The sequence below is a fragment of the Terrapene carolina genome, unplaced genomic scaffold (genome assembly GCF_002925995.2).
Source record: "Terrapene carolina triunguis isolate 2854851 unplaced genomic scaffold, T_m_triunguis-2.0 Scaffold236, whole genome shotgun sequence".
Taxonomy (NCBI): Eukaryota; Metazoa; Chordata; order Testudines; family Emydidae; genus Terrapene; species Terrapene triunguis.
The window spans coordinates 4,485,565-4,501,130 of NW_020664587.1; the positions used below are offsets into that span (position 1 = coordinate 4,485,565).

General features: G+C 50.3%; 1 protein-coding gene across 1 annotated transcript in view; it reads left to right on the top strand.

The window, feature by feature from the left end:
* Positions 1 to 14,615, top strand: part of NKAIN1 (sodium/potassium transporting ATPase interacting 1) — a 200,599-nt gene extending 185,984 nt beyond the window's left edge. Inside the window, exon 7 of the mRNA XM_026657175.2 lies at positions 14,512 to 14,615. Coding sequence (XP_026512960.1) covers positions 14,512 to 14,521 — 10 coding nt within the window. The 3' untranslated portion in view covers positions 14,522 to 14,615. The remainder of the gene's footprint in view (positions 1 to 14,511) is intronic.
* The last annotated feature ends 951 nt before the right edge of the window (positions 14,616 to 15,566 follow it).

Here is a 15,566-nt window from a genome sequence, read left to right on the forward strand (position 1 = left end):
AGCAGAAGTCTTTGTCTCCAGCTCACACACACACAGAGAGACACACACATCCATTGCCCTGTTGCTGCAGGCAGGATTGGGATAGCTGCTGTGATTTATGGTGGAGTTGTGCTGTAAGAAGTCACAAAACAACATTTCGTGGTCAGAGCCAGAGGCACTTACAGAGCGAGAGTGAGACAACGCGCTGACCCTTCGATCCATTTCTCAAAGCGCCTGCAGTTCCTGTTTCCAGGCAGGTGAAACAGTCAGAAAAAACGGAGCAAAGAAAGTTGTTCAGCAGCCAGAGCATTTTAAATAAGGTGAAAAAAAAAAGACAACCCTGCTGGCTGTGGCAAGCTCCGCTTTGATGAACTCTCTCTCCGCTAGGAAGCTGCTTCCCCAACTCTGCACGTCACCTTTCGTAGGAGACTCGTTTCTACTTAGGCCTGGTCTACACTCCAGAATTAGGGCGACGTAAGTCGCCTTGTGTCGACCTATTCCCGCACGTGTCGATGTTCAGCTTTGTCTCTGCCCCATTCCAGCAGCACAGTAAAACCACCCCTGAATGGCGTGGTCGACCTACTGAGGTTGGCACAGTGCGAGTGTAGACACTGCATGACCTGTGTCAATCCTAACAGTCCTCCAGCAGCTGTCCCACAATCATAGAATCATAGAACTGGAAGGGACCTCGAGAGGTCATCTAGTCCAGTCCCCTGCCCTCAAGGCAGGACGAAGTATTATCTAGACCATCCCTGCAAAGTGACTGCTCTGGTCACAGTTTTAAACTCCTCTGCCCGGGGGTCCCAGAGACAAGAAGCCACTCCCCCCACTTAAAACACCCCACATATTTTTGAAATGCCTTTTTCCTGATTGCCCACCTTGGCACGTGCACGTAGCAGCTCTCTCTTGTTGTGTGCAACTGTCCAATTGAGCATGCCGGTTATACGTTCCAGACACACTCCTGGAGCAGATAGGAGATGTTGGCTCTCCTGGGCCTGTGGGAAGAGCCTGAACAGGCCCAGCTATGAACCAGCCATAGAAACATGGACCTCTATGAGCAGATTGCTTGGGGGATGCAGGAGAAGGGGTACGACAGGGACCAGCAGCAGTGCCACATGAAAGTGAAGGAGCTGTGGCAGGCCTACCCCAAAGCCAAGAAGGCCGACAATTGATCTGGTCCTGAGGCACAGACCTGGTGCTTTTACAATGAACCGCATGCCGTACTTGGCAGAGACCCCACCAGAGCACTGCAGATACCCCGGAGGAGCCCGAGACAGAGTCCCCTGCAGTGAACAGTGAGGAGCAAGGATGGGGAGATGTGGTGGGGAACTTCAGCCATGCCGCAAGCCAGGACCTGTTTGAGACTGCGCCAGTCCAGCCAGTCTGACCAGGCAAACGCAGACGAGCCTGAAGGGGAAGGGGTCCCGGGTAAGTGTGTGCATGCATTTTTCCTCACAATCTTTAAATGTAAAGATGGCAGCCACCTGGACCAGTGTTTTACCCATATGAGAAGGGCTGGAGATACAACGAACAGAGGGAGAGTTAGCATCTGCTTTTCATTCCCCTCTTAGGAAAGGCAGAGATGGGGGGCAGGCAAAGCAGTTGGTTTATGTCTATAGGCATGGCCCTTTTATCCTCCTAAGAGATCTCGATAAAGCTTCCCTGGAGGCGCTCTGCAACCCTCTCCCAAAGGTTTCTAGGGATGGCTGTCCTGTTTCTTCCTCTGCGGTAGGACACTTTCCCGCGCCACTCTGTGATGAGTTTGGCTGGCATCATTGCAATAAACAGGCTAGTGGCATATGGGCCCAGGCGGCTTTGGGACACCAGCAGCAGCTGTGGTCTCTGTGCCTTTGTGACCCTCGGGAGTGAGACATCAGCTAAAATCCCCACCGTCTGTGGAAAACAGTGCCAGTATTCAGTGCCATTGCCCCATGCTCATCCCCATGGAATAGGGACGGAAATTTTGTAGCTTCATGCAATAGAAAATCCTTTCCCTCTTCCCCCATCGTCCCTGGCGGGCTGTCCTCACCACGGCTGGGGCTGGACTGTGGTGCTGTGCCAAGATGCTCCGAAGCTGAAGCATCAATAAGCATTTCTTGTTCAAAGTGTTTATGGGAATAAGGGAAGGGAGTTTTGAAACTTGTCTTTCCGTTTCCCTTGTGACTGTATATTCAGAGGTACATCTGTCAATTTTAATCAGCAGCTGCTGCTGGTGCCCCCTCCATGCCCTCTGAATGCTTGACTCTGATGAGAGGAGAAAGAAGAGGATTCGTGAGGACATGTTCTGTGAGATCCTGCAAGCCAGTGCTCCATCACACCGTGAGGTTGGAGGGCCAATATGACCAACAGCCTGGAGAAAGGCAGAAAGGACAGGAGAAAGGCCCAGGACTCCCAGCTGGAAAAGGAGAAGGAGATGCACCAGGACATAATGGGTCTTCTCAGGCAGCAAACCCAAATGCTGCAGACCCTGGTTGACCTACGGGTCCAAAAATCCTGGACTCCCCACCCTTTGCAGTCCGTGGAGAACTCCATGGTCACACACTTCTCCCTACACTCCCCAACGATGGCATGGTAGGGCACATCCTTACGCCTACAACTCGATGCTGGGGGACAGCAAGGAAAACCACAGCTTCACATACAGTGACTTGCAAGAACCACAGCTGTGTAGCCACAACGGCCTACATTTGTTACTCAGATGGACATAAATGTTTACTGCCTTTCTAGTTTTAAATGTTCACCCCATTAAGCTTGTTAAAAATTTGTATAACATTGCCTCTGGGTTTTTTGTGCACATTGATTTTCCACGCTGTTTTTCCCCACGCAATAAAGTTCTATTTTTGGAGAATCAAATTATCTTTATTAGTTCATAACAAATATTGCCAAATACATAGTGATTGTCAAAGCAAATGGCACTTGTAAATCCACACCAAGCACCACAGAGTTCATAGCTTTGGGAAAACACCCAGTCCTATTTATCAATGTACAGCAAGCCCTGCACAATCCTTCGCAGTACCCAAAGCTCCCAGAGAAACTCCAGCAGAGAACGCTCCTGGGGCTGACCATTAAAGTACTGTTTCCTCACCTGGATAGCTCCACGTTGAGCTCTTCTAATGACCCCGGTGTCTGGCTGTTCAAAGTCAGAGACGTCTGCTCCACCTCAGCCTTGGTGGTAGTTTTTCCCCGTTTGCCTCACAGATATTATTCAGGACACAACAGGCATGGGATGTTTTTCTCATGGAGATCCAAACAAGTGAACGAACACCACCAGCGTCCCGTCAATCTACCAAGAGCACATTCGACTGCAATGCTGCACCTGCTGAGCCAGGAGTTGAATATTTCCTTGGTGCTGTCAAGGTGGCCAGTATATGGCTCCAGAATCACTATTGGCATATCAGTCTCACCAATGGTAATCTGTCGGTCAGGAAAGAATGGCCCTTCTTGCAGCTTTCTGAAGTCTTGTGTTCTTAAAGATGTGAGCGTCATGCCCCTTCCCTCACCAGCCACACTGATGTCGGTGAAGCGTCCCCAGTGATCCACCAACACTTGCATAACCAGAGAAAAATAGCTCTTTCTGTCGATATACTCTGTGGCAAGGTGGGCTGATGCCAAAATAGAGAGATGTGTGCCAGGTGTGTCCCTCCAGGAGGGAGGGATAGCTCAGTGGCTTGAGCATTGGCCTGCTAAACACAGCATTGTGAGTTCAATCCTTGAGGGGCCAATTTAGGGATCTGGGGCAAAAATCTGTCTGGGGCTAGGTCCAGCTTTGAGCACCAGGTTGGACTAGATGTCCTCCTGAGGTCCCTTCCAACCCTGATATTCTATGATCAATCACCCTACCACAATTTGGCTGCAAATCCATCCGCTATGTCCTGCACATTGCAGAAAGTTACGGTCTTGCATAGTAGAAGATGATTAATGGCCCTCTACATTTGCATGTCAACAGTCCCCACAGTGGATTTTCCAACTTCAAAATGATTTCTTGCTGACCAATAGCAATCCAGCATTGCAAGCTTCCAGAGTGCAATTGCCCCTTGCTTCTCCGCTGCCAATGCAATTCTCATTCCGGTGTCCATGCACTGGAGACCTGGAGTGAGTGTGGCACACAGGTCCAGGAACGTGGCCTTTCGCGTCTGAAAGTTCTGCAGCCTCTGCTTGTCATCCCAAACCTGCGTTATGATGTGATCCCACCATATGTGCTCATTTCTCGGGCCCAGAAGCAGCGCCCCACTGTCTGCAACTGCTCCAGGAACACCACCAAAAATCTTGACTTGGTTTTCGCTGTGTCCCTCCGCAAACTGTCCTTGAAGACATCCTCATGTCCCTGGAAGCTGTGGTACTTCCTGCAGGTCTGCAAATACAGGAGCACTGTGCACCCTGTATGTGCAATGTTCATGCGAATAGTGCAGAGCTGTGTGGGCTCCATGCGGCTGTCAGAGATGTTGGATAATAAAAATGCCTTGCAGATATGTGGGATTTAAAAAAATAAGTAAGTCAAAATTATGGGTTATGGGTGGCATTATGGGATGGAGAAAGTTGCATGCTGGAAACTTGACCCCTCGCTCCCAGAGATCCCTGGGCGAGTCATTATTATCCTACAACACATTTTGCAAAACATTTCCCAGAAGGCATTGCACCAGAAAGTGGCATGTGGCACACTGGGATACGTACTTGTGGTGCACCACACTTTGCATCAACACAAGCACTGCTGGTGAGTAGGTGCAGTTTGCACGCCCCTGAGCAATATACAAACCTCGGCAGCTGAACACGGCCCACAGCTGGTAGTGTAGACGTGGCCTTAGACTGTGGCTAGGTATTGAAGCTCTGTAAAGATGGTAAGTAACCAACCCTCCTGATAACCCTGGTAGGAGGTGAGTATTGATATCTCCTCCTTGTCCAGGTGGGGAAAGACAGGCTAGGTGATCTATTTAGACTGTAAGCTCTACTACTCTGTACAACGCCCAGTGCAATGGGGTCCTGAGTGTGGGTGGTCCTTAGGCACTATTGTAATAACCATGATTATTATTAAGGGTACGATTTGGTCATGGAGATCACAGATTCCGTGACTTTAACAGAGCTCCGTGACTGCTTCGGCTTCAGCCCTGGCCGCAAGAGCAGCCCCCACCGCAGGAGCAGTGGCCGGGGCTGGAGCAGTCCCGTGGCTGGGTCAGTCCCCGGCAGCTGGGTCAGTCCTCGGAGCTGGAGCAGCCCCCAGGCATAGGTCTGTGACTTTTACTGAAAATGCCCATGACAAAATCTTAGCCTTAATTATTATCATTACTAGTAATAGAGGACTTGCCTCAAGTCAGTGGCAGGACCAGAAAGAGAGCCCAGTTCCCCTGCCCTAACCGCTAAACTGCAGCGGGAGGTTACACGGCCTGGTGAAGCAGGATGGTCCATTGGTTCAGGCACTAGCCTAGGACTCGGGAGTTCAAGTCTCTGCTCTACCCTGGGCTCCCTGTGTACCCTTGGGCAAGTTGCTTTGTCTCCCTGTGCCTCAATTCCCCATCTGTACACTGGGGTTAATAGCACTTCCCGGCCTCTCAGTGGGGATTGTGAGGATAAATGCACTCAAGGTTAGGAGGTGCTCTGGAGCTGTGGTATAAGTACCTAGACTAGAAGCCGTGTGTGTCTGTGGAGAGCTGTGCACCTTCCAGACTGTTTTCCCACAGTGCACGCAGCTCTGTAACTGCTATGACTTGGTTGTTGGTGGCCTTGGCCATTCCACTGCTGGCTGGCAGTGCCATTTTTGTGGTCAGCCGCAGCATGCTCCAGAACAGGGACGCACACACTACGCTCTCTCGGGGAGATGTCACATTCGTTCTTTCTTGTTATTTTCCTTAATGCGATAAGCCCTTCAAAAAGACCGTCTCTGCTTGTTCGCTGTGTGTGGAAAACACCCCCCTTCCTGAAGCTGTTTGCATTTACCCTAGGGGCGTCGCTCCCTCATAACTGTCTTCCCCCCTTGTGCTCGGCCCCCCAGAGACATGTCTGGGCCAAACCCAGCATCACAGAAGCTGTTGTGTAAGCGGCACGCTGGGTGGTCAGGAAATAGGTATAAGTGGCAAACTCAGGTAACTTGTGTGACACACCTGAAATGTGTGCATTGGGTCTCATCTGATGTCTGCACTGCATAGAGGATAACAGCCTACTATTGCTATCACCTAACGGAGTTACTCCTTTCAGCCAAGTGGGATTTCAACTCTTGTGGGCCCAGATGCTGCTCTGGGTGGGCGACCCCTGTTGGGAGGAGTAGGAAACGTGTGTGCCATGTCCCTCTGATGGCTAGTCCCCATATCGGGCTAACAGCCTACCTCAACCACCAGCTAATAGTTAGGGTTGCCAACTTTCTAATCGCATAAAACCGAACACCCTAGCCCTGCCCCTTCCCTGAGGCACCGCCCCTTCCCTGCCCCTTCTCCAAGGCCCTGCTCCCCACTCACTACATTCCCCCTCCCTCGGTGGCTCACTCTCCCCCACTGTCACTCCCTTTCACTGGGCTCGGGCAGAGGGTTGGAGTGTGGGAGGGGTGAGGGCTCTAACGGGGGGGCGTGGGGGCTACAGGGTGGGGCCAGAAATGAGGGGTTCAGGGTGTGGGAGGGGACTCTGGGCTGAGGCAGGGGGGTTCAGGTGTGGGAGGGATGAGGGCTCTGGCTGGGGGTGCGGGCTCTGGGGAGGGGACGGGTATGAGGAGTTTGGGGTGCAGGAGGGGGCTCCAGGCTGGGGTGTGTAGCAGAGGGGTTCAGGGTGTGGCAGGGGGCTCTAGGCTGGGGCAGGGGGTTGGGGTGCAGGGGGGGTGAGGGCTCCATCTGGGGATTCAGGATCTGGGATGGGGCCGGGAATGAGGGGTTTGGAGTGCAGGAGGGGGCTATGGATGGGGAGGGCTCAGGGCTGTGGCAGGGGGTTGGGGCTCGGGGTTGGGGTGCGGGCTTACCTCGGGCAGCTCCCGGTCAGTGGCGCATCGGGGCTAAGGCAGGCTTGCTGCCTGTCCTGACTCCGCGCTGCACCTTGGAAGCGGCCAGTAGGTCCAGCTCCTAGGCGGAGGCGCGGCAGGCGGTTCTGCGTGCTGCTCTCACCCGCATGCACCACCCCCACAGCTCCCGTTGGCCGTGGTTCCCGGCCAATGGGAGTGCAGAGCCAGTGCTTGGAGCGGGGGCAGCGCGCGGAGCCCCTTGCCCCCCCCACCTAGGAGCCGGACCTGCTGGATGCTTCCAGGGCACAGCGCGGAGCCAGGACAGGTAGGCACTAGCCTGCCTTAGCTCCGTAGCACTGCCAACCAGACTTTTAATAGCCTGGTCAGCAGTGCTTACCGGAGCCGCCAGTGTCCTTTTTCGACCGAGCATTTCGGTCGAAAACCGGACACCTGGTCACCCTAGTAATAGTTACATTGTTAGTTTAAGCCGGGGTTTGTCATCCAGTGGGTCACAAGGAGTAGGAACACAGGGCATAGGACAACTGGTAAGTTTGGTCATGATGGCAATCCTATTTGCAGAAGATGCAGTGAGGTGGGACATGTGGAAAGGAGATGCATGTCTGAGAATACTAATGCTGAGGCTTTAATCACAAAGTCTCGTGGATTGGGGCTCAGAGCTCGGGGAGACAGAGGGCAGACCTGAATGACATTAAAGGACAGGCTACTGCTGTGGGAAGGTGTCCAACGGTGTTGGTTAAGATTAATTGGATAGAAATGTGGGTCTTGCTAAATACCGGGTCTCAAGTCACCACCTTGCAGAGCTGACATTTTAGGAAACATTGGACTCAAGAGGGGTTGTCGACTACCAAGAACAGGGTGAAATCGGTAGCAGGAAGTGGTTTGGGTAAATGGAAGCTGAAGCTCAGATTGGAACTTCTAAATATCCAGATCAGGGTATTTTCGTTAGCAATGTCAACAGTGATTATTTACCCCCAGTAGTCATAGGTATGAGCCGACTGCAACGGTTATGAGGCGTTGTTTCAAGTATTAGGATCAGAGCAGCAGCTCCCCAGTCATTACAAGAAGGTCCGGCAGAATATGATTCGACATGCAGTATAAGAAAGCTATGAAAACTTTGCCAGTCAATAAGGCGAGATTGGGAAAGTGAGAATAGCAGATGTGCATCCCATCAAGCTGCACCCAAATATGGAAACCTTTCTCATTTGTAAAACAAAAGTTGGTTTTATTGCTTTACTGGAACCTTGCTGGGATAAAGTAGGGAGCTCCCACAACAGTGGCAATGGAAAAAGGATTAGTACCAATTAGGATACTGAATTATGTGGCCAGACCTGTGACACTATATAGAAATCAGGTGGTTGGGCTTCTGGTACGCATAGGTTAGGAAGACAATTTAGTGCTCGATGAACAGTTTGGGGAAGTGGGACATCTGCAGACAGTAATCCAGGATGGTGAGATAGATCCATATGTATGGACAAAGGAAGTAGACTTGGGAATGCCTTCAGCATCTGCAAAGCAGGTAGAAAGAATCATAGAATCATAGAATCTCAGGGTTGGAAGGGACCTCAGGAGGTCATCTAGTCCAACCCCCAAAGGTTAGTACAAATGATTAAGGAACATGGAATAGCTTCCTTGCAACATCTTTTGGATTTTGGGTGGGCCACCCAGATACAGCGCACTGTGCCCACAGGGGGACATCCTCCAATTAGGGCTGATTTCAACCAGTTGCTCTAGCTCTGTATCGGCTGGTGAAGGAAATGATAAAAGAGATTTGGAAGCTAATGTAATAAAAGAGCGTCATCGTTCATGGGCTGTGCCCATTGTGCTAGTTCAGACAAAAGATGGGAAACTGCGCTTTTGTGTAGATTACTGAAAATTGAATCAGGTCACCCATAAGGACACCTATACCTAGAACGGAAGATTCCTTAGTGGCATGAAAGTCGGCAAGTTTCTTCTCTACTATCAGTTTAGCAAGTGGGTACTGGCCAATTCCAGTGGCACCAGAAGATCAAGAATAAAACCACCTTTGTGACACCCATGGGACTTCATGAATTTACAAGAAGGACTCTGTAATGTTCCAGGGACTTTCCAGAGATGGATGGAGCATTGTCAAGACTCTGAGAACTTTGATACCATTTGATTGTGTCTCCATGACATCACTGTGTATTCAAAGTCCTTTGAGGGACGTTTGCAACACCTGGACGTGGTGTTTGATAGATTCACACAGGATGGATTAAAAGTAAAACCTTCGAAACGTTATTTCCTAAAAGAAAATGTGAACAATTTGGGACACACAGTGTCTGTGGCACGGGTCGCTCCTGATACCGAGAAACTGAGAATGACAGAGGAGTGGCCCATACCTGCCACGGTACAAGACGTCTGGTAGTTCTTACGATTTGTTGATGAATATTGTTGATTTATTAAGGACTTAGCTAAAGTTGCTCGGCCATTACCTGGATTGTTAAGAAACACTGGAGATAAGAACATTTCTAAAGCTGCCCAGGTAAAATGGAGAGCAGAGTGCCAAGCAGCATTTGAAGAATCGAAATCTCTCCATCCTTAGCCCCATCCTGGCATATCCAGTTTATAAACTACCGTCTAGACTAGTGTATATAGATGCCAGCAACAAAGGATAGGGAGCCCCCCTTGCTCAGGAGCAAGATGGTAGGGAGCGCACGAGCGACTGCTGACGAAAGCTGGAGCTTAAAGGGATCTCAAAGAAATGATGAGAAATACAGTTCACTCCGGTTGGAATTCTCGGAATTAGCCTGGGCAGTAATGGGAAAGTTTCAGCATTATTTTACAGCAACCTCATTTGAAGTGTTTACAGATAACAACCCATCAACATATTTGCAAACTGGCAAACTAGGGGCATTGGAACAACCGTGGGCTTCTTGTCTGGTCAATTATAACTTCACCATCAAATACTGACGACCCAGTATTAATGTAAATGCTGATGTATTGTCTAGGCTGCCACAAAAGGTGATTATAAATGAAGACTCAGATGAAAAGGAGGATTTGGAAATGCCTCTGTTTCTGAATGTTCCTATCGAGAGATCCAGGTTTATTGCTAATCGTGTGGTTGGGAATGAAGAGATAGAACTTGACATACATCAAGATCTGTGGAAGGAAATTCAGTTATGGAGTCTGGTAACGCAGGAATTAAGAAGGCATCTAAGAAAAGATTGAGTGCTGATGGTTGATTGCTGGGAAAAGTTACCAGCTAAGGTAGTGAAACTGCAGAGACAACAAAAATATCTCCAAGAGAATGGGAGGTTGGTAAGGAAGGTTATAGATTCTGACTCTAAGGAGGAGACGATACAGATTGTCTTGTCCAGACAGAGTGTAAGGACGGTATTAGAAGCTTATCACAATGCGTTTGGACATTTTGGAGATAAAGAGACAGAACCGAACTTGAGAAAGAGGTTCTGTTGGATTGGGATGAAGGAGGACATTGTACAGTGGTGTCAGAAATGTGAATATGTAACTTGAAAAATAAAGCTGGTAGTGTTGATCGAACCTCCTTGCATGCTACTGATAGCAATGGTGATGTTAGATCATTTAAAATCAGAATTACCTATGTGCTTGTCATGACTGATCATTACACAACATTTGTGGTGGCAATTCCTGTGAAGGATTTGTTAGTGCAGACTATGGCTCAGGTCTTCTGGACACATTCTGTAAAGCCGTATGGGTACCCAGTGAACATGCTGACAGATCAGGGAGAGGCTTTTGAGTGGCAGTTGTTTAAAGAACTTTGTACACTTTATGGCAGTCATAAGAAGAGATGTTATGTGCCAATGCAAGGCTTTGAATCCTTTTTCACCCACCCAGCTCCAAATTCCCTGGTTGTGACAGCAGCAAATGAGTGAGTGAAACAGGGTGGATATAAATCTGTGTCTAAAAAAAAAGAGTCCAAAAGGCTAGATCTGATGGGGAGAAAAGTCTCCTTGCCGATGCGCATTGCAAACCAGCAAGGTCTGTTATCAAAATACGATTTTGTGAACTGGGACACTATGTCCAAATTTGTGGACAAGTTACCAGAATCCTCCAGGGAGGGGTTCAAGTCCTTCATTATGGAATGTTATTTAGTGGCCAAGACATCCGCCCTGGCGTGGCCTCGGCTGTAACGATGTGAAGAATGTCATGGTTACAAAACTCTGGTGTAGTGCCTGAGACCCAGCAAAGCAGAGAGGACTTGTCGTTTGATGGTCACCTCTTACCCTCAGAGAAAACTGATGAGCCATTACACTCTTTCAAAGGTTCCCGGGTCACCCTATGCTCATCGGGAATTTATATCCAGGCTGCAAAGAGATGGCATTCTGGGGACCAACAACAACAACAGCAGCAATGTTGTCCTCAGCAATATTTCTGTCAGCCGTCCTACACTGCGAGGCAGGCACAAATCACGGAGGAGGAAGCCTTCTGCGCCTACTTTTAGTCAAATGCGGCTAGGCAGTCTGTTGTCATTGTCATATCTATGCCCCAGCTATTTGCAGGCAGGCGGTCTCATTTGTCCAAGCAAATCCAGCCTATGTTACTGCAGATTCAGGACCTTGTGGAGTAGGTGCTGCATTTGAAATCGTCAGGCCTCAGTCCGAGATCCCTGAAGTTTCACTTGGAGGCGCTCTCGGCTTTCCATCCTCCCATGCAAGGAATTCTCAAACCCTATGGTGATGAGCGGTTTTAAAGGTATTATCTGTCTTTTTCCTCCAGCTGTATGCAGTGTTGATGTAGCCTTGATGGTCCCAGGATATTAGAGAGACAAGGTGGGTGAAGAAATATCTTTTGTTGGACTAACTTCTGCTGGCGAGAGAGACAAGCTTTTGAGTTTACACAGAGTGACCTGAAGAAGAGCTGTGCGCAAATTTGAAAGCGTGTCTCTCTCGCCAACAGAAGTCGGTCCAATAAAAGACATGACCTTACCCTTTTTCCACTGATGAAAGAAACGGTCCCATTGCGGGACCTTAACACGGTCCTGGCGGCACTGATGGGTCCACTGTTCCAGCTGATAGCAACTTGTTCATGGGCGCGCCTCTCTCAGAAGATGGCCTTCCGTGTGGCTATAACATCTGCAGGAAGAGTTAGTGAGTTGCAGGCCTTAATGGCAGATCCTCCACACATTCAATTCTTCAAGAACAAGGTGGTTTTAAGATCACACCCGAAATTTTAATCCGAAGTCATATCTTAGTTTCACAGCGATCAGGTTATTTACTTACGTCTATTTTTTCCCAAATCACATTCAAGTGCAGAGGAGCAGCGGCTACATAGCTTAGATGTCAGGCGGTGCTTGGCATTTTATTTAGAAAGGACTACGCTGTTTCATTCATCACCTCACCTTTTTATCTCCTATGCCAGTGGTTCTCAACCAGAGGTACGTGGACCCATGGGGGTACGCAGAGGCCTTCCAGGGGGTCCATCAACTCATCTAGAGATTGGCCTAGTTTTACAACAGGCTACATCAAAAGCACTAGCAGAGTCAGTACAAACTAAAACTTCCTTCAGACAATGACTTGTTTATACTGCTCTACGTACTATACACTGCAAGGGAAGTACAATATTTATTTTGAAATTGATTTATTTTATAATTATATGGTAAAAATGAGAAAGTCAGCAGTTGTTCAGTCACAGTGGCTGGGACACTTTTGTATGTTTATGTCTGATTTTGTTAGCAAGTAGTTTTTAGGAGAGGTGACACTTGAGGGGAGGCCAGACAAATCAGAGCCCTGAAAGGGGGGCAGTCGTCTGTAAAAGGTGAGAGCCACTGTCCTACTCTGCGGATGTAGGGACAACCAGTCTCCACGCAGAGCATTTCCAATGGGTAACTGCTGCATTACCTCGGCTTCTGAAGTGGCTCAGATGCCGCCTCTGCAGTCATTGCGAGTTCATTCAGTGAGCGCTCAGGTGACATCTTCTGCGTTTCTTAGCGATACCTGCAGGGCTGCAATGTGGTCTTCTCTGCGTACTTTTGCTAGACATGAGGCTGTCAACACGGCCTCGAGATCGGATGCAGACTTTGGAAGGCAGTTCTGCACTCACTCCATAGATCGACTCTGAGCCCAGAGTCCCCCAAGTGAAACCCCCGTCTGCAGCCACTCGAAGGAGAAAAGACAGTTATGGGTCTGTATCGTAATGGTGGTTCTTCGAGATGTGGGTGCAGACATGTTCCCCGACCCACCCTGCACCCCTCTCCATTGGAGTCTCCAGCCGGGGATTTCGGTGTGAAGGAACTGAGGGGGGTCGGGGAGCACCACCCTTATGGAGCCCTGGGAGGGACTGTGGGGAGGGAAGTGAGAGCTGCCCCTGGGGTACTGCTAGGCAAGTCTCCAGCTGTGGTGCCCCGGGCATGGGGCGTGGCTGCACCCACATCTCAAAGAACCGTTACAATACAGCCAAGTAACCAGCTGTTACCAGCAGGTGGGGGAATCAGGCGTGGGAAGTGACTTGTCTAAGCTCCCAGAAAGGGTCAGTTTCCTGGTTCTGAGTCAGGAGCTTTTTGGTCTTGTCTACACTGCCAAGGGTTTGGTGTATAGCAATACCGACCCAGGGCTAGGCTGGCAAGTCCCCCCCGTGGGGATCCGGCTCATACAGTCACCAGAGTGCGGTCGCCCCAGAGCTCAGACCACACAAAAGAAGCTCCCCCAGCACAAGGCCGATTGCTGGCACAGCAGCGTCTGTACGGGAGTTTTTGCCGGCGTGGGTGCAGCTCTGGGCCGTGTGATTTTGTCATACTCCTCACTGACAGAGCTACGCCAGCCAAGCTGTTCAGTGTAGACGAGCAGGCCCCGATCTGCTGCGGGGAGCTGCCTCTCCCCTGCAAAGCTTTGGCTCTCGGGCTGCATTGGCTGTTTAGCAGAGGGCTCGGCTCAGCAGGAGGCAGCCACCAGGAAGGGAGGGAGTTTGTAGCAGCCCTGGCCCCAGCAGCGGTAGCCTCCCCCATGCTGTGATCAGGGGATGGGGAGCCGTGTGTGTTCCAGCGGCTGCAAGGATGGGCAGCACGGAGAGGCAGTGCCCAGTCACAAACTCCAGCTCTCCCCGCCCCCCACCATGCCCCCGAGGAAAAGGGCTGGAAATGGCTTGGGGATGAAAACTGAGAGTCTCTCTTACATTGTGAGGGCGTCAGCGCCCCGGGAACGGGGGACGCCTTGTGGTGAGAGCAGTGAGCTGGGTTCAGTGGCCACCTCTGTCAAGGACGCCTGTGTGACCCATCGGCCCCTGAATCTCTCCGCCTCAATTCCCCCTCTGTAGAGTGTGGATGATCCTCGTCCCTCCCCTCCGGCCTTTGTCTGCTGGGTGTGTTCAGTCTGGCAGTGTTCTGGGGCAGGGACTGTCTCTTACGCTGTGTCTACGCAGCACCCAGTACCATGGGGCCCCGACCTCCGTCAGGGCCTTCCCACGGCGAGTGAGGGCGAGGAGGGCAAAGCCACATGCCCACTGAGCCCTTAAGCTGCTCTGATTAGGAACATTGTCTCCTTCTGTCTGGCAAGCACAGAGCCCACCTTGAGCCCTACGTCGATAGCGAATCTCTTTGTCTCAAGTGCTAGGTGGGTCAGTGCCAATCCCAGACCCCTTCCTAACTCTGTGCCTTTGGTTTGTTCCCTTAGATCTGGGTAACTCTCTTGCGCCCTGGAATCCGCCCCCTCCTGGATCTTCGTGGGAATGCGAGGTGGCGGGAGGCCCCGAACGATTGCGAACTGTCCCGAAAGCAACAACTAAACACGCCAAAGGCGCAGACGGCACGGAGCCAACACCCTGGGTTCATCTTGGTTTCCTTTTATTTTCCTTCTGGGCAGTTGCACAGTTTTCAGGGACTTGCTGCAACACCAGAGAAACGCACACACACACACACACACATACACACTTTTCTGCTCAGACTGAGGGACCAAAAGAGGTGCAATGGCTCCACCTGCTGGCTACTGTTCAAATCTCACCAGTAGCTGTAACTCCAATGAGAGCAAGGACCACGGTGGAAAACCGGTATTTTCATGGAGGATGGGGAGAAGATTCCGTCTAAGGAACAGCTTTATTCAGCAACACCCTGACTGGACTCCTGCCGTCCATCCATACAGTTATGTCAGCTGTTCTGATCTGAACCCCTGGCGCCATGGCTTGGCAATACGGATGGTGGATTGAGTAGCTAGCAATGCATCAGGTATCTGTGTTTAAGGCAGGGTGAAACTGACCAGAGGAGGGTAGGTAGGATCTCAATTGACTATTTTCTTCTTTAATTTTATCCACATCTTTATTTGAACTAGTGTGTCCCTTTTCAGTGTAGATAAGTGCCAATCCGAAAGGACATTTCATGGGGCGCGGGGGCAAAATATTCTGCACTTAATGAATTCAGCACTGGTGGGAGGAATACACTCTGTCAGCTGGCTGGCAGTGAGAGCTGGCTGCTTCTTGCCTCTGGTAAACGGCCACAGCACCCCACTGACCCCTGAGGCGCAGCCAGAAGCTGCAGTGTTGCCAGCTCTTGCGAGTTTATCACAAGGCTCACGACATCTGGTTAGTTTCTTAAAGCTCCAGCTTCTGGAATCAAGAGACTGCAGGAAAATCTGAGCTTTCATGCCTAAAAAGGGACGTGTCTAGCTCTGCTGATTTCAGAGAAAAGCCTGAAAACTAGGGCTGTCAAGGGATTCAAAAAATTAATCGCAATTAA